Raw genomic sequence first — 18442 nt, 5'->3', positions numbered from 1 at the left:
TGTAGATTTTTTAATGGGAAAAATAGTTTAGTCAAGACACATACAATCGAATTTTAATTCTTGTTACTTTAATTAGTTTTTTAATGAGATTTAAGTAAAAAGTACTTAAATAAGTCCTACAAGTTCGTTAGAAGTTAATATACTCAAAAAATTCTATTTTATTTTAAGACAGTTTAATCAGAAAAACCTTAACATTCCTTTTATGGCACAAAATGTGTCTTAGCTGTAAGATTTTAAAAAGAACTTTCTTTTCAGGGCTTTTAAAATTCACCATCCATAATATTTTTTCCTGAGAATTGACGACGGGTTCTACGCAGAATCAACTTGATTGTTGAATGTTTTCTCGGTTTTCTGGTAAACTTTTTTTTTTAATCTCCAACCTATTTTAAAGATTGACCCCTAGATACTATAAAATTGACAAACATCGCCCTCATTTTACGAAAAGGATTGTGGCGATATTTTATAGCTATTAGAGGTTAACCTATATAAATTCGCTTACAAACACCCAAACAGTCTATCGACTAGGTGTGGAATAATCTTCCGAAAATTCTACATAAGTTGATGTAACTTGGATCAAATTGAATTTGTGAATAGTGCATGAAACATGTAAAAATTGTAGGAATGAAAATGAATTTAAAAAAAAATATAGTTCTTATTTTTAAATATTGATCTTATAGCCAAGACACATTTTGTGCCATAAAGCAAAGTTTTAGTTTTTATGACATTTCTGTTTCTGGATAAAAATCAAAATTTGAAATATCCGTTAACTCTTAACGAATTTAAAGGGATTATTGCGGTATTGAGTTGTGCTATAATTTTTTGGAATCTTTTCCTATACATATTTTAATTTTTTCCTTATAGGTTTCAATCCGAAAAAATGTTGGACAAGTCAATAACTTCTTAATTTATTAAAGAAAATAAGAAAAAAATTGAGATTTTTAATTGAAAAATTTAAATAATGAGCCGGCTTTAAAGAAAAAAAAACCATTGGCCCCATTTGCCAGTTTCGTCTTCCATTCCACAGTGACTCATTTCAAAGTTAACCCTTTAAGGATCAACCCTTTAACGAATAACAAAAAAATACAAAATCTCATTTTTTTTCCAAAAAATTCTTCACTTAAGCTCAAAGTAATTAAATAAAAACGTTCAATTGGGCTTCAGCATTAATTTTTTTGCAGTGTACTTATGCTTCCCACCCCCATTTGCACCCTCTGCAAAAAAAAATCAACAATTACTGGCAATTAGTGTAAATTACGGGTGTAACGTACAGCCCAGGGTGGGGAGGAGCAGAAGGAAGCATTAAATGAAGCATGAGAATTAATCCCAAACAATTGTCCAATGGACGCAATTTTAAATCACTTTCCTCTCACCTGGCAAAAGGAGCTCTCTGATGACGACACTGCGGTCTCAAGTGTTGTGTGGCAATTAATGGTGAAGGTGAAAAGAGCACGGGGAGAATTATCGCAACACAACCCCCTTTTTCACACACTTTTCTTCCTTCTGGGAAATTAATTCAATTTTGCCGCGTATGTGGGTGGATTTTCTTTTTGTTTTCCTGGGATTCTCCACAAGAGATTTCCTCACTCAGTCTTCGTCTCAAGTCAACAGAAGCACTCAACACTTACACCTTGTTGGTTACCCCAAAAATAGACAATTTTCCACTCTTAATGCTCCTTCACGGAGAGCTTCGTTCCAGTGATAGTCAATTGAAATTAATTAGGAGTAATTTTTCACAAGGAGCACCACAGTTGGTGAAAAACACTCATTAATGCGTCCTCTGTTGTGTGTTGGCCCTCTCAAGGGATCCACACTAATTTATTAAAATACTTCGAAGGAGGATGGAAAAAAAAAGAAATAAATTTCCACACACTGCTAAATAATATCCAAAGATCTCACAAAAATAATTTATCCAAACACTTTTATTATTAAGGGTGGCTAAAACACGGAGTTGATCCTCCAGAAGGATATTTTATTTTATTTATTTTTTCCGTTTTGCCGGGTTGTACCTTTGCGCGTGGTTGATACGTAATTTTACGAAAGGAGCAAACCGGGAGCAGATGGTAGCTTGGAAACAGAACTTGCCTTGTCTGCGCCTCAGAGACAACTGACACACAAATGGTGCATAAAATTGTTGATTCGCCGGAGTTGGTGCTCCGCCACATATGGCTCTTTCATCCACCACACGGAACTCTCTCTCACGCCTCTCTCCGTGTGCCGTGTATGTGTGTACATTTATGAATTGCCGCCAGAGTTGAATGTGAAACTGTTGAGACTCCTTGTCAGGGATTCAAACGTGCGGTGGCTAAAGATCACCCATTTCGTCTTTTTTTTTTCCTTCCCTCTATACCTTTCGCCCCAAATAAGAGAGCCAACACAAAATTCTCTCTCTCTTGGCGGGGAAATGTGCGCAGGATATAAAATCCCTATGCAACAAGTACAACCACTTTTGCCCTCATTCAACCCCCACCTACACCCTCCTGAAAGGGGAAAAAATTTCCCTCAAAAATATCCTTCTCAAGAGCGCAAAAAAGGCATTTCTTCAAAAAAGTCAATCATAACGCGTCCAGTTATAAGAGTTGGTGTCCCACAACGTGAAAGTTTGTTTAACCCTCCGTATACTGTGACCAAAACACTTACGCGCATTACTATTGGGGTAGCTGACCGACCCCATAAAATTTTTCGCAAAATAAGAAAATTCTTTCGGTCAAATGAGCTTTAATAGACTTCTTGGTACTCCCTAAGAAGTCTTTTGTCCATTTTACAACACAAAACTAATTTTTCAATGAATTTTTTGATGATTTTTTCAATAATTTTTTTGAGGTTAGAATCGTCAAGAAAGAGACAAAGAGTAACAAAGCTAAGAGAAAAAGGAATAAATTTGACCGTTACGCCAATTCTTGAATTCCCTCTTCTTACATTTTTGTTAATAACTTTTTTTCTGATGGTCGGATTGAGCTGAAATTTTTACACAATCTTCTCAGATAACCAAGGAACTTATTTCCAGAAGCTTGATTCTACACCTTTAATAACTAAGCCGCAATTATTCAAAATATAGCTCTGGGGTCGGTCACCTACCCCTCATAGTAAACGAAGGGTTAAGCGTCAAAATTGATTTTTTAACATTATTGGGTCTTATTCAGCGACTAAGAAATCTTTAAAATCTTTAAATTTTGTACTGAAATTTCAAGATTTCAAGCGAATTTCAAAGGTTTTTTTGTCGCTAAATAAGGCCCATTAGTAGGTAAAATTGATTTTTGTGAAATTCAGCAATTTTATGGATAAAAATGGTCATATCTCTGGTTCTATAAGACCTACAGAAATTTCGTGACTAGTTTTGGAAAGGTCTTGAAATAAGCTATAATTTGACATATATCTCAATGATTTTCAAGGTCACCCCTAGAACACAAAATGGCGGATTTTTGTTTCACCAAAACAGTTTTTGGCATTTTTCGTCCTGAAGGAATGGTTCTGGAGGTTTCTGATGTTCTAGAAAGTTGTAGAGAATTGCAAAACCTTTAATTTGATATCAAGATGAGCAAAATCGGTTAAGCAGTTCAGGAGATATGGCTCTTAGAACTTTTCACGTTCAAGCATTCTTCAAATGGCTATATCTTCTAAACGGCGACATATATTTTCTTCATTTTCGGGCTGGTGAAAGATTATTAGTCCTGCTACAACATATCCTTTAAAGGAAATCGATGATGGGGATTCGGAGATATTGCCCCTTAAAGTTAGGCAATTTTTGTTTTTGACTTTAGCGCCTCTTGCGGCCATTTTTGGAACTTGGAATGTTCTACGCAGTTGTAGGGCTTCTTGAAACCTTTCATTTGATACCAAGATGATCAAAATCGGTCAAGCCGTTCTCGAGTTATATCGAAAAAACACTTTTTGCTTTAGGCCGCCATATTTGCTAAACCGCTTGACCGATTTTCAAGTATGAATTATCGATGAAAATGTCTCACTGAGCTCTACAATATACTAAAATTTCAGACCTCTAGCTGTACGGGAAGTGGTTGACGGTAGTTCAAAATGGCGGATGGCGGCCATCTTGGATTTTGAAAATGTGAAAAAATGAAATTTTACACCCACATTTCTATAGAAAACTTCAAACCCAAAGTCTCTATCTGTTACCGTTCTCGAGCTATAAGGCAAAGTTTGGGCGACCGGCAGGACGGCCGGATCAAAAACGTCTTAAACGTACTCATACCAAGTTTGAGCCCGATCTGAGGTGGTCGGTTTTTCCGACGATTACAATACTTGGTGTTGGCCACGAAGTGGTACACCAACTAATATCCCTTCTCAAGAGCGCAAAAAAGGCATTTCTTCAAAAAAATTTAATCCTTGTTCACACACTCGTTATCAAGTACACGAAAAAAAAAAGAAACAAATCCCTTTCACCTTATCAAAATTTTATTCATGAATTACTCACAAAGATTCTAAAGGTGTGTGTAGGCTGTTCTGTTGCGTAGCCCTGGCTGCTTACATATACCTCGATTGATCCGGTAGAACCGCAGGAGTATCCTTTGGGAGGGTAGCGATGAATCCTTTGGCGGGAATCTTATTCTCCTCGAAGAGACTAACAAACACCTCAAGGGCCAACTTGAAGTCCCAATTCACCTTTGTGAGACACCTATAAAGCACACAGAGAAGTTCAAGGGATTGCTTTGGGTGGTTGGTGGCACGAAATTAATCCCCAAAGAGAGACATCGCAATGTATATATAGCCATAGTAATCCTAATTATTAATTCAACATTATTGCAGACAATAAGCCATGTAAATATTTCCATTTGCGCTTCACTTCTGGGAAATATGTATGTATCGCAAGTACCGCATCATCTCCCCCAAAAGTCTTCCCATTGTTTCAACACTTTTTAAAAGAACACAAAAGATTTAGGAGCTAAAACGCCAAGAAGCATAAACATTATTTAATCACAGATTTAAGACTTTTAAGACAAAATTACTCTTAAAGTTTAATCTAAATTTTGAGGGATTTTCAAAAGGATTATTTAAAGTCGGAAAGCAAAATCGGAAAGCAATTAAATTGTGTCAAAATCGGATATAGATTTGGGTTGGAGTAATAATTAGGAGGCGCCCTTTTTAGGTCGATCCTTTAATTAATTAAGAAAATACTTTTTATTAATTTTAATGAAAAACTATTTTTTTTAGAAAATTATAAAAAGAAATTAATCAAAAAATTTTGAAAATCGGTTGAAATTTGGGTCAGAAAAATAGTCAATTCTGTGGAAAAGCCAGACCCTAGAGAACAATTTCGATATATATAGCTAGAATTGCGCAAAAGGTTAGAACTTCAATACAAAAGTAAAAAACATCTATCTAAAAAAAAGTTAATCCTAAAATCGAAAACGTTCTAAACGGAACGGTGTCAAAAGGTTTTTTTAAAAATAGAAAAGAAATTGATCAAAATTTAATTAAAAAATCGTCAGTTTAATTTAATCCGTTAGGGGAGACTAGAAATGAATGGGCATAAACAAACAATATTAAAAAAAAAAAAACATTTGAAATAAAGAGCTTTAAAAAAAACTTATAAATCTTTAGTGATAAATTTTTCTTATAGTTGAAAAAGCTCAAAAAACATTTTAAGTTGATGTTGTTGGGCATAAAAGAATAACTAATCTTTTTTTTTTGTCAATTATGTACCCTCTAACGGTATTAAGAAAAAAAACAAATAAAAAAGATCTGAAAGGAATCTTTCATTATTAACATTGAAGGATCGAGGTTTCTAACCTCAAAAGTTTGGCCTTCATTTTCTCGTAACAATCTGAATTAGAGATTTTCCATTTTTTTTTCTTTTGGGATCAGATGAGAAAAGGTGGTAAAGATTTGCGGCAAAAATGTAAACAGTGACGTCACCATTGTGTTTTTTATCAGTTTTAATGAATGAAGCATAAAATAACTGATTAACTTTGTAAAAAAAATCACCCGTGAAGCATTACAATGAACGTTTCATGCATTGAAAGTGAAAAAACGCGATTGTGACGTCATTATTTTAATTTTTAAGCCAATTTTTTACTGATTTTATTCCAGAAGAAAACGGGAAGTCAAGCATTTTTTCCGTCTCTTTCTCACTCTCCCGTTTCCGCATTATTTCATTGGATAAGAGATTTTTCTACACTAAAATGAATAAACTTCCGTTTGCATCATGCATATGCATCTTCATTAATTAAGTGCATATTTTATGTATAAAATGAGTAAATATTATAAAAAAAGTGATTTATGGGTGTATCGAATAACATTCATAAGAAAAATAGATTAACCACGCCCCTTTGTACTTTCTTTTGATTTTTTGTGCGTGAAGCATATGCGTCATAGCTCCATTAAAGGTACATTTTTATTATTCAGGCCAGGGGCGTAACCAGAACGAAATTTTGGGGGGATTTTTTTTTTGAGTTTGTTTGAATTTGCGATTGAAAATTTTATGCATGACATTTAGTTTTAGATGCATGTCAATAACGTCAAAAGTGTAATTAAGAAATTAAGAATTAAATAATAAAATCATCCGAAAAAAATTCTTTTTATAAATTAAAAGCTTCAATTACGTTTTTCCTTTAAAAATCTATTTTAAATTATTCTTATTTTATTTACTTCATTAAAAATAGTTCCATTACGTCCTATTCTCACCCCACTCTCCCCTATTATGTTTTCTTTTAATTATCCAAATCAAAATTCAATTTTTCCCAAATAAATTATCCCCTAAAGGATTCATTTCTAGCTCTTTTGCTTCGTAAATTGCACGAAAGGGATTTATTTTAATATTTAATTTATCCGGAAAACGTTTAAAAAAAATCCCATAATTAATTCACATTGTTTGTTCTCTCAATAAATGATAAAGAAATAAAAATAAATAAGAAATTCAACTCACCTCCGACTCCATCCTGGCTTGAGATTTGTACAATCGCTAAACATGAGGGTGAATTCCTTCTTCTCCTCCTCCGTGATCTCCTTGGGCCTCTCTGGCACTTCTGCGGGTACTTTGAATGCATTCTGATGCTGAATTATGGTCGGATTGAACACACTGATCTTCTCATTGACAATAAAGTAGCGAATGCCATTGCCAAAGAGCCCGCAATCTGCCTCAATGGGACGCAGGATGAATGTCCGGGAGAAGCCGAGAATAAGCTCTTTGTCCAGCAAACTCTGAATCTGTTCGCGGAACATGCCGTAGATCGTTATAACGGCCATTTCGTCCGAGTAAATGGGAACTTCAACGCAGAAACTCTGTCGATCGTGCTCTGTTGGTGGAAGCTTGCACAGAGCATCGTAGATTCCACTCCATCCCACGTAGACGAGATGATTCTTTTGGCGGTAATTTGCAACATTCAGCATATTCCGCGAAAGGGTTGTGTAGTGCTGCCACTTTTGCTTTTGCATCGTCATCATTTTGATCTTTGTAAAATCCGTCCCAACCGTGAGGATTGATCGTCGTGAGTAGAGATCCTTGAGATTCCCACGATGCAGCGAATCGTACGCCCGGAAGTACTTATCGATGAACTGCGAGACGAAACTGAAGCAATCCGGAGAGCAAATCCAGTTTCGATATCCATTCGTGACGTCATCATTCGCCACATCAACCCCATCGAGTGTTTTCAACCCCGAAAACACCCCGCGCACGGCGCTGATGTACTGCAACGAGCTGGAATACTTCTTACACAGCGGATTCCCCATTAGACGGAGATTTGTGATATTTGCGCTATTTATGATGAAGATATTTTCGAGATTTTCAATTTTATTATTACTCAAATCCAACGTTTGAGCTGAAAGTAGCAGCAAAACATCCCTAATCACACTGATTTCATTATCATTGAGCAGGATGGTGTTGACACGTGGTGCAAAGCGCCCCATACGACAAGCAAAGAGCGTCGTGATTGCTTGAGGATTGCGCATTTCAAAGATAAAATCATGCTTCTCCATGACTTCGGCGAAATTACTCAAATCCAGCACCATTTTGGCATCATCAATCCTCTCCTGGAGCGCCTTCTCAATGGCCGTCTCACACTTAATGGCATCCAGACGCTTCGTGGCAATTACATTGAGTCTAAATTCCACTTTGAGACTCACATTTGCATCCGGAAGTGCCAATTCCATCCCATTATTGTAGATCTCATGCATTAAATTAAATGAATCCAAGAGATAAAAAGTATCCGCTCTATCCCCATTAATGTAGTGATACGGGAAACAATTGCTCTTCACCTGAATGGCATACAACCCATTGAGGATGTCCCTTCGGGAGTAGCACCCATTGTGAATGATCATGACGAAATGCCACAAATTGTTGTTGAATTGCATAAAATTCAACTTAACTCCCGCCGTGCAGTGTACCCCAGATGTGGGGAAGTGGAACGTTGGGTCAGCCAGTTGAATGCAGAGCTGCCCCGATGGAGCAACAGGCTCCGCGTAGGAGGGCTGAATTATTGTGTCAGGACGCCTCTCAATGAGCGGTGTTGCAGCATAAGACTGTGGCACCGTTGCCTGAGCTTTGTGACTCTCCGGGATCCCGTGTCCTTTGGTTGGAATGAAAATAACCGTATTGTTGCAACGCTCAACATTCGACAGGAGCTCCTTCACAATGCGCAATTTGTAGTTGCAGCAGAGATTCTTTATGCGTAAAGGTTCAAGGGCCAGCATTGCTTCCGCAGCGAACTAAAAGGAATTTTTGTAGAAATTTAGAATTAAAAAGTTGCAAAAGTTGGTATACCACAGTAGTGGACCTTGACTATGCGTTGTTATTTGATTTATCAGCCTTCTTGGATAATACAAAATTGAGTTAAAGCTAGAGGGCATTTGCAGCAATGCTTGGCAATTTCTTTTCGTGTCAGAGGCGTAGCTAGAAATACATTCAAGAGATTTGCAGGTTTTGACTGTTTTTTAAAACATTTTTACGGTTAAATTTTTTTTTCTGACGTTTGACAATTTATTTCTGGGGTTTGACATTTAATGTTACTTATCAATAGTTTGACGTTTCTTTTTTTTATTTGACAATTTATTTCTGACGTTTGAAGTTCTTTTTTTTTGACATTTCCTTCTGAATGTTCAATGTAGCTTATAAATGGTTAGACGTTTCTTTTCTGACGATTAAAGTTCTTTTTTTGACATCTCTTATTGAACCCTTGGCCCTAAGCACTAGTTTGCAAAGGGCAGAATAAAATTTTATTCTATTCTATTCTTATTGAACGTTCAATATTACTCATCAATAGTTTGACGTTTCTTTTCTGAAATTTGACAATTTATTTCTGACGTTTGATGTTTCTTTTTTGATATCTCCTATTAAACTTTAATGTTACTAATGAATGATTTGACGTTTCTTTTTTGACGTTTGAAGATTTTTTTTGACATTTCCAATATTGAACGTTCAATGTAACTTATCAACGGTTTGACGTTTAAAGTTTTTTTGACATTTCCTATTGTACGTTCAACGTTACTTATCATTGGTTTGACGCTTCTTTTCTGATGTTTGACAATTTGTTTCTGACGTTTGATGTTTATTTTTTGACATCTCTTATTAAACTTTAATGTTACTAATGAATGGTTCGACGTTTCTTTTTTGACGTTTGAAGATTTTTTTTTGACATTTCCTGTTGAACGTTCAATGTAGCTTATCAATGGTTTGACGTTTAAAGTTCTTTGTTTTGACATTTCTTATTGAACGTTCAATATTACTTATCAATAGTTTGACGTTTCTTTTCTGAAATTTGACAATTTATTTCTGACGTTTGATGTTTCTTTTTTGATATCTCCTATTAAACTTTAATGTTACTAATGAATGATTTGACGTTTCTTTTTTGACGTTTGAAGATTTTTTTTGACATTTCCAATATTGAACGTTCAATGTAACTTATCAACGGTTTGACGTTTAAAGTTTTTTTTTGACATTTCCTATTGTACGTTCAACGTTACTTATCATTGGTTTGACGCTTCTTTTCTGATGTTTGACAATTTGTTTCTGACGTTTGATGTGTTTTTTTTGACATCTCTTATTAAACTTTAATGTTACTAATGAATGGTTCGACGTTTCTTTTCTGACGTTTGAAGATTTTTTTTGACATTTCCTGTTGAACGTTCAATGTAGCTTATCAATGGTTTGACGTTTAAAGTTCTTTTTTTGACATTTCTTATTGAACGTTCAATATTACTTATCAATAGTTTGACGTTTCTTTTCTGAAATTTGACAATTTATTTCTGACGTTTGATGTTTCTTTTTTGATATCTCCTATTAAACTTTAATGTTACTAATGAATGGTTCGACGTTTCTTTTTTGACGTTTGAAGATTTTTTTTTGACATTTCCAATATTGAACGTTCAATGTAACTTATCAACGGTTTGACGTTTAAAGTTTTTTTTTGACATTTCCTATTGTACGTTCAACGTTACTTATCATTGGTTTGACGCTTCTTTTCTGATGTTTGACAATTTGTTTCTGACGTTTGATGTTTATTTTTTGACATCTCTTATTAAACTTTAATGTTACTAATGAATGGTTCGACGTTTCTTTTCTGACGTTTGAAGATTTTTTTTGACATTTCCTGTTGAACGTTCAATGTAGCTTATCAATGGTTTGACGTTTAAAGTTCTTTTTTTTTATATTTCTTATTGAACGTTCAACGTTACTTATCATTGGTTTGACGTTTCTTTTCTGACGTTTGACAATTTATTTCTAACATTCGAAGTCTCTTATTAAACGTTCAATGACACTTGTCAATGGTTCGATGTTTTGCTTTTTTTTAAACGTTCAAAGTCTTCTTTTAAACGTCAAATGTTGCTTTTCAAAGGTTTGCGATTTGGCGTTTCTTTTCTCACAATTGAAAATTCATTTCGAGCAGTTGACATTTTTTTCTTCTAAAATTTGACAACTCATTTCCAACGTTTAATGTTCCCTTTTAAGGATTCTATCTTTTTTTCTGACACTTAATGTTTTATTTTGAACGTTTGACGTTTTCTAACGGCTGACTTTCATTTTATATTTTGATAAATGTTCTCTAATTCTAGATATTTTTTTAATGTTAATTTTGACGCTTTTTTTCGTTTTTGTACCAACGTTTAAGTTCCATACGATGAGCGTCAGTTTGACGTTTATTTTGACATTTAGTGTTAATTCGAGTGTTTAATTTTTTCTTTTGATATTTTCTTTAGAATCTCTTTCGTTTATTTTGACATTTGAAATAAATTTTAACGTTCAATATTTATTTTATATGATAATTTGCTTTTGAGATTGACACTTTATTTCTGACGTTTAATGTTTTATTTGACGGCTATTTTAAAATGTTCAAAATTACCTTTGAATATTTTACGGGTTTGACGTTTCCTTTCTGACCTTTCTGCAATTTTATCTCAAGTGTTTGACGTCTCTTTTTTCGCCAAGATTTTATATTTCTTTTTTTGACATTTAATGTTTTATTGTCGGTTGTCTAAAGTTTTTTTTAAAAACATTTAACGTTTCTTTTCCAATTATTTTTTAAAGTTAATTTTCATTTAGCGCTAATTTTCTAACATTTATCGTTCCTATTTCTGAAGTTTCAGTATTCTTTGGTAGCGTTTGACGTTTAATCTCTATTCTTAGGTTTTCTTTTGTTTCTTTTTTCCGACCTGTGACTTTATTTTGACATTTAAAAGAAAGAATTACAGCTAAAATGTTTTTAATTTTCAATTTTTCTATTATAATTTTTGACACTCATTCTGACATTTAACGTTTAATCTGACATTTGACATTTAATCTGACGTTTTGCGTTCATTCTGACATTGATTTCGACATTTTCAATAAAATCATAATTCTGATATTTGTTCTCTAACGTTTTAAAAATCTTTTCTAACATTTTTTTATGTAATTTTTAGCTTGGAAATAAATCTTTCTAACTCCTTAAGGAAAACCCTCATTTTTAGGGTATTTAGACACCCGAAATTCCCTCCCTGGAAAATTCACTTATGTGGTATACCAGCTAAATTCTATGTGAGAGCAGCTTAACATTCTAAGTACTCACCGTATTGTTGGTAATGTCGAGATGTTCAAAGTAAAAATCCTTGAGAAGCTGCAGTGGCGTCAAATCCTGCAGATTATTCCGGTAAAGACGCATTTCAATGGTATTTGCCGGTGGGATCCCAGAATCCTTAATAAGCCTGCAAATCTTCTCAAAATTCCCCGGAAAGCCGAGTTTAAACACCATATTCTGGAATCTCTTGTCCTGATCAAATGCTGACAGATTGTAGGTCACTTTCTGCGTTAATTCCTGGCGCCTGCTCTTGAGAACTTCTGCAACAGTTCTATCCGGATCGGGATGACTTAACTCAATCTTAGCCACATTGAGGTAAATCATGATGTCCCCTCTTCCCGTTGATGCATTCTCCAACCTGAGTTCATTGCGCATCAAATCATTGAGCGCCTTGACGCAGTCCCGGACGTAGAAGATGTACTCATGACCAAATTGCCGGAAGTAGACAGGAACGAAGGCTCCGGTGACGTACTCGGCGAGACAATCAACCACATCCAACTTCTTCTGATCACTCCTCTTCACGTCGATGATCACCTTGTGCCAGTAGTTGAAGAGAACATCATTCGGGTCGAGCTTGAATGCCTTCAAATTGTCCGGAGAGTAGATTTTCTGGAAGGACGGATCCTCCACAATTGGGGCACTCATCCTATGAAGTCAATTTTGTCACTTTCACGCAGTTTTTTCTTTTCTTTTCACACTTTTCTTGTTCTTTGAGCTTTTAAGGGGTTTTCTTTTGCTCTATTTTCACGAATTTTCCGATATTTTGGGGAGTTTTTGTGGAATTTTCCAGGAAAAACAAACAAACAAGCCGCAAAAGCTAACCTCACCAAAACACTAATGAAGTTTGCTGCAAGTCCAGCTGTCAAATGGTGTGGTGACAAAGCTGTCACAAAACTGTCCCAAAACAACAAATATTTGCACAATCATTGTTCATTGTTTTGATTTTTGTGTTATTTTTGCACTTTTCTCGGGAAAATCGTGAAAATTCTCATCAGAGAGTGCGTGAAAATGGTTTCCCTGTATGTTGGTTTGCGTTTCCCTGAAGAAACATACAGCAATTACGAGAGATTTATCGTGAATAATGTCGTTTTATCGAGCAATTGTGATGAATTGAGGACAGAAGTTGCCAGGAAAGTGAAGATTGCAGCTCAAGAAATTGGTAAGGAGGCTTCTGATCTTGAGGATTCCCTCCAGAGAATCTCAAGAGTTCTTTTTAATCGATCCACAGAACTAATTTACTGCGGAAGACCCCTCAGCAATGGACAGAGCTTGGAGAGTCAGGGCATAAAGCCAGGCGTAACGATTCATGCCATGCAGAAATACCCCGAAAGTAGCTCCCCAAAGCGCCCCAGTTTCACATCGAAGCAAAAGGGGCAGATTTCCATGCAGTTCCGGACGCTTTTGAGTAGTCACTTTCAGCGAATCTCCCGTCCGGAAGTTTTGCAGGAGATTCTCGATGAATACCCCGGGTTCTACAGCAATCTCGGGGCTTTGGCCTTCCTGAGGGACCCCATTCTGCTGTCCTCAATTCAGGATGTCGATAACATCGATAAGATTCTCGAGAATTACAGCATTGTCATTGAGGCGGCGCCCTTTATTGCAAAAGTCCTGAAGGGAGCTGAAAAAACAAAAGCAGACACCCCACAGGAAGGCTACGCGGGGGATGATCAACTGTCAGACTCCTCATCGAGCTCCGACAGCATCCTACCCTCCACATCGACTTCCGGAACCGCGAGAAGCACCCCAAGGCGCATAACACGCCAACAATTGGGAGCTGCTCTCGCTCTGGCCGAATACACATCCCGGAATTCCTTGTCAAACATCGCCCAGAGGAATCTCGATGAGAACACCGAATCCGGAGAACCAAATCCCGCTCCGGGACCCTCAAACTCCTCACGCTCCGGTCCCATTTCCACATCAATGCTCAATGATGTTCTCTCGCGCATCTCATCACCTCCTGGTGCTGCTCAGCAAACCCCCGAAGCCACCCCGGCTGCCCAACCAGTAGCCCCGGCACAACAGTACGCCGCTGAATTGCAGAGAATGCGCGAAATGGGCTTCCTGGATGATCAAGTCAACCTCCAGGCGCTTCAGCTGTGCAACGGAGACGTCGAGACGGCCATCAACCTCGTCTTCAGCGATGAACTCTAAACCACAAACTCTCAGAACAACAAAACACCCATAAAAAATGCTCTGTACATACAAAAAAATGTTTAATTATAACTCTTTATTTTGCTGCTCATCCCACACTTTTCTCTTCTTCATCAATCTCCTTCACATCAGCAAAGCAAAAAGAAAACTCCTTCATTCCTTCTCTCTCACTCAGACTAGTGTTTTTGGTAGAAAAAGATTTTCCAGCTTATTTTTTTTTAAGTTCCCATTGCCCAAAAGAATAAAATCGCTAAAATGCTTTAAAATTTAAACACAAAAAAAACTCCTAAAATTGCGTACACAAAATATCTTTTTTCTTAACCCTTTGAGGACCAATTGGGTCACACGAAGACCCTCTGAAACATTTCTAATTTCTTAAAGAATTGTGGTGAATGCTATAAATGGCTCTGAACAGACGGCGGTGACTTTTTGTTGACGTCTTCGCGACACAGAAAATAAAAGTTCGTCGAAAGTTCGTAGAAGGTTCGTTATTTACTCATTGGCCTTATGGGAAAATCAACCTCCAGTTCGTAAAATGGGATCTCACTCCTTTTTCGTAAAAAGGTTCGTAGTTTTGAACTCCAAATTCGTCAAATTCGCTTTTGAACTCCAAATTCGTCAAATTCGCTTTTGAACTCCAAATTCGTAATTTTTCACCTCCATGTTCGTGAAGGTTCGTAAATTCCTTTAAGGGGGGTCTCTTGGGAAATCTGTTAGAATTTACACATTTTTAATGTTGTCATTTTCTTGGGGTTTTTCTTAAACTTGGATATCCGATGACGGTTACATTTGTAGCCTAGTTATTGAAGTGTAAGAAAATCACTTTTCGCCATTTTAGGTGCGACGCCATCTTGTAATTTTCCGACTTTTCCGCAGAACTGCCCTAAAACACAAAGGTAGGTTTTTCTCAGGATCTACTGGATGGATTTTGATGGGGTAAAAAGCAAATGAAAGAGGACATACCCGTGCAGATTTTGATGTACCAGAATTTTGAATTTCCATTCTGGGGCTGAGAAAAGTGGAAAAACGTCAAAAATATCTGAAAAAAGTCACATTTTTCCACTTTTCTCAGCCCCAGAGTGGAAATTCAAAATTCTGGTACATCAAAATCTGCATTGGTATTTCCTCTTTCATTTGCTTTTTACCCCATTAAAATCCATCCAGTAGATCCTGAGAAAAACCTACCTTTGTGTTTTGAGGAAAATCTCAAGATGGCGGAAAGTGATTTTCTTACTCTTTAATGATAGTCTTTAAATGACACCAACACTTGAAAACCGAGTTTAAGAAAAACCCCAAGAAAAGTTAAAATATTTAATTTCACCAACTCTCAAAAGAGACCCCCCTTAATAAGCAATTTGCCATCTTTGGCTCTTCCGGGAATAAATGTTAAAGATTTTTACCGCCTTTCTGGCCATTTCTGTTCATCTGGATATTTGATACCATCACTGAACTTCCATATTTTCCTGATCCTCCTGACCAATACTGGATTTTATGCATTCCTTACTCAAAAGTTAGGATTTTTTGCCGGATTTGTGGTCACTCCTCCTTGATTAATGATGGAGTGACCTCCGGAATGACGATTTCATCCCCGGATTGTCCCAGGATTATCAAATCCTGAACAAATAAGGGATGCTGGTGCAAAATTGTGGGTTTTTCGCCGGATTTGTGGTCACTCCTCCTTAGTAATGATGGAGTGACCTCCGGATTAGGGATCTCATCCCAGAATTGTCACATCCTGGACAAATAGGGGATGCTGGTGCAAAATTGTGGGTTTTTCGCCGGATTTGTGGTCACTTCACGGAAAAAAAAAAGTTGTACGGTACAGAAATTGACAAATATCCAAGCCAGAAATTCTTATATGTCTCTACCACGCATAATTTTTTACTAAAGTTCTATTGTCAGGAAGAAAATAATTTTAACTACCTGCCAAATTTTATCATTTTTCTTCTCATAGAGAATTGAATTGGTTGATGTGATTATAGGGAATAGCTGTAAGACTACCTAGACAGATCCTTGGGAATGGTAGGAGCTAGAATCTTGAAAAATCAGGGAATAAAGTTCAGTTCTCTGATGATTAAATTCTCTGTCTGGGAAGCTCTCATTATGCTCAATTTCACTAAATTTAGCACTCAGCAAAACCTCCAGTGACTCCTAGGAGACCAACCGGGATGAAAATGTCCAGGAGCATGTTGAGAAATTCCGCGAGAAGGTCATTGAGATCATTGGGAGTCAGAGAAACAAAGGGAATGAATCCACGGAAGGAACCACTATGAACAGAACATGCACATTGCACAATACTCACATAAACATGGTCATTTTCATAAATCACTGGGAAAACTGTGAGATTTATCGACAAATCATGAGATTTTACTGAAAATGGGTCCAGAGGAAAATTGCACTTCTTCAGAGAAAGTCAACAACACCATCCCATAACCTAATTTTTGAATGTTTTGATTTTTCTCTGAAATTTCTGAGCTAGAAATTATAAATGTCCGGGAGAGACATAATCCATTTCTACCCTGGACATTATTATATTCTAACGCCAAATAGCTGGGAGAAATATTTTTTGTGTCTACCTTGGCTATTTATTTTTTTCCGTGTTTTCTTTAGTAATGATGAAGTGACCTCCGGATTGGGGATCTCATCCCAGAATTTTCAAGTCCTGGACAATTAGGGGATACTGGTGCAAAATTGTGGGTTTTTCGCCGGAGTTACGGTGATGAAAAGGAAGTTCCTAAGATCCCATAGAAACTTCCTGATGCAATTGGTAGTCATCCTGCTGAACTTCCAGGCACTTATGGTACTTCTGGGCACACATCATACCATCATACCGTTCAGGGAAGAAAAAAGTGTATTGAAAAGTGTACAAACATCAAGTTGCTGGAAGTGACTTTTTCACGCAAACATAACCTCAAAGCAATGCAGTTTTTCCCACATTTTTTCATTTTTTTTTTGCACAAAAAAAGTTGTATTGTAGTAAACCGACGTAAAGAAATGAATAGATTTGCAAATTTTTAGAATTTTCTCCGGTGAGCGTCGGGTGAAATTCGATTCAGCAATTAAAACATTTGAATTGCCAGAGCTTTCGACACTTTGCGTGTCATCCTCAGTGGTCAAATAACTTCTGAATTAATTGTATGAATCACGTCATAATAGATGAGGAAGGTGGAACAGTCTCTCCTCACTATTTGTGTATTATTTTTCGTAAAATTTTTATTTTTAGTAAAAATTATCAATTTCATTAATTAGTTAGTATGCCTCCAGCTTCCTCATCTATTATGACGTGATTCACACAATTAATTCAGAAGTTATTTGACCACTGAGGATGACACGCAAAGTGTCGAAATCTCTGGCAATTCAAATGTTTTAATTGCTGAATCGAATTTCACCCAACGCTTACTGGAGAAAATTTTAAAAATTTTCAAATCTATTCAAAAAAGTTGCTTTGAGGTTATGTTTGCGCGAAAAAGTCACTTCCAAGTGTCAAAAAAAGTTTCCTCACGAATACGTTAACCAAAAGTCACCGCCGTCTGTTCTGAGCCAATAGAAGAAATCTCTAAAAAAAAAGATGTTTTCACAGAGAAAAAGTTCTCTTGGTCACGAAAGGGTTAAAGAGGGGGGGACACGAATACACTCCCACGCGAGATTTCACAGTGCACACATATCATGTGAATTCCAGCATAATGGAATCCTTGTGCTAATTATATATACAATAAAAATATATTGAAGGTCCCCTCTAAGCTTCTCTTTTCTTCAATTCATCAGAAATGCTCAAATTTTAAATAAAATAATAAAAAGATGTCTCAAGCTGATTTTTTGGGGCGACTGTTGGCAGGAAAATAAATAAAATTCGTCAATTAATTGTAATTTTCAATTAAAAATTGAAGCAGGTTCGTTATTTTAAATGTATTGAGGTTAAGTCATCAAGATAGCGTCCAATATGGCGGCTAAGAGGACGCTAAATAGTGCAGCTGATCTGACTTTTAACCTTAAAATAATGAAACTAGGACATATGTAGTCCCAACTTTCTCAGGATCGACTCAGAATTTGATCCTGATCAATTTCCCGTTGAAATTGGAGTCATATACACTACCCTAAAAAAAAGTTTCCGGGCAAGGAACAATGGGGTATTTTTGAAGGCAAATTTCAAGTGGCTATATCTCCGGCTGTGGTCAACCGATTTTCAAAAATTTATTAGTTTTGGAAAGGTACATTTCTCACCTTTCCAAAACTGGCAAATTTTTGAAAATCGGTTAACCCGTTATTAGTACTCTGGCAGATATAGCCACTTT

The 18442-nt window shown here is 36.3% G+C and overlaps 4 protein-coding genes across 4 annotated transcripts in view; 1 reads left to right on the top strand and 3 right to left on the bottom strand.

Annotated features, from left to right (window-relative positions):
- The window catches only part of LOC129789692 (connectin-like), a 112617-nt gene extending 110396 nt beyond the window's left edge, over window positions 1-2221 (bottom strand). The window contains exon 1 of the mRNA XM_055826698.1: window positions 1371-2221. The gene's annotated coding sequence lies outside the window, so the exon portion shown is untranslated. The remainder of the gene's footprint in view (window positions 1-1370) is intronic.
- A 2171-nt stretch (window positions 2222-4392) lies between these two features.
- On the bottom strand, window positions 4393-12645 carry LOC129788501 (nuclear RNA export factor 2-like; the record flags this gene model as incomplete). Its single annotated transcript, XM_055824629.1, is given in 3 exon segments — window positions 4393-4630; window positions 6881-8658; window positions 11991-12645. Coding segments are annotated over 3 exon segments (2584 nt in total), but the record flags the coding sequence as incomplete, so codon positions are not given.
- Window positions 12646-12871: 226 nt separating this feature from the next.
- LOC129789978 (ubiquitin-like protein 7) lies at window positions 12872-14241 on the top strand. The gene is made up of 2 exons (XM_055827130.1): window positions 12872-13158; window positions 13228-14241. Exons 1-2 carry the CDS (start codon window positions 13008-13010, stop codon window positions 14148-14150), a joined length of 1074 nt encoding a protein of 357 aa, XP_055683105.1. The 5' UTR covers window positions 12872-13007; the 3' UTR covers window positions 14151-14241.
- A 2031-nt stretch (window positions 14242-16272) lies between these two features.
- Window positions 16273-18442, bottom strand: part of LOC129786911 (uncharacterized) — a 4519-nt gene continuing 2349 nt past the window's right edge. Inside the window, exon 3 of the mRNA XM_055822167.1 lies at window positions 16273-16417. Within this exon, the coding sequence (XP_055678142.1) occupies window positions 16273-16417 (145 nt within the window). The remainder of the gene's footprint in view (window positions 16418-18442) is intronic.

This window comes from Lutzomyia longipalpis, chromosome 1 (assembly GCF_024334085.1).
Source record: "Lutzomyia longipalpis isolate SR_M1_2022 chromosome 1, ASM2433408v1".
In the NCBI taxonomy this organism is placed as follows: Eukaryota; Metazoa; Arthropoda; class Insecta; order Diptera; family Psychodidae; genus Lutzomyia; species Lutzomyia longipalpis.
This window is presented reverse-complemented; position numbering and strand designations above follow the sequence as displayed.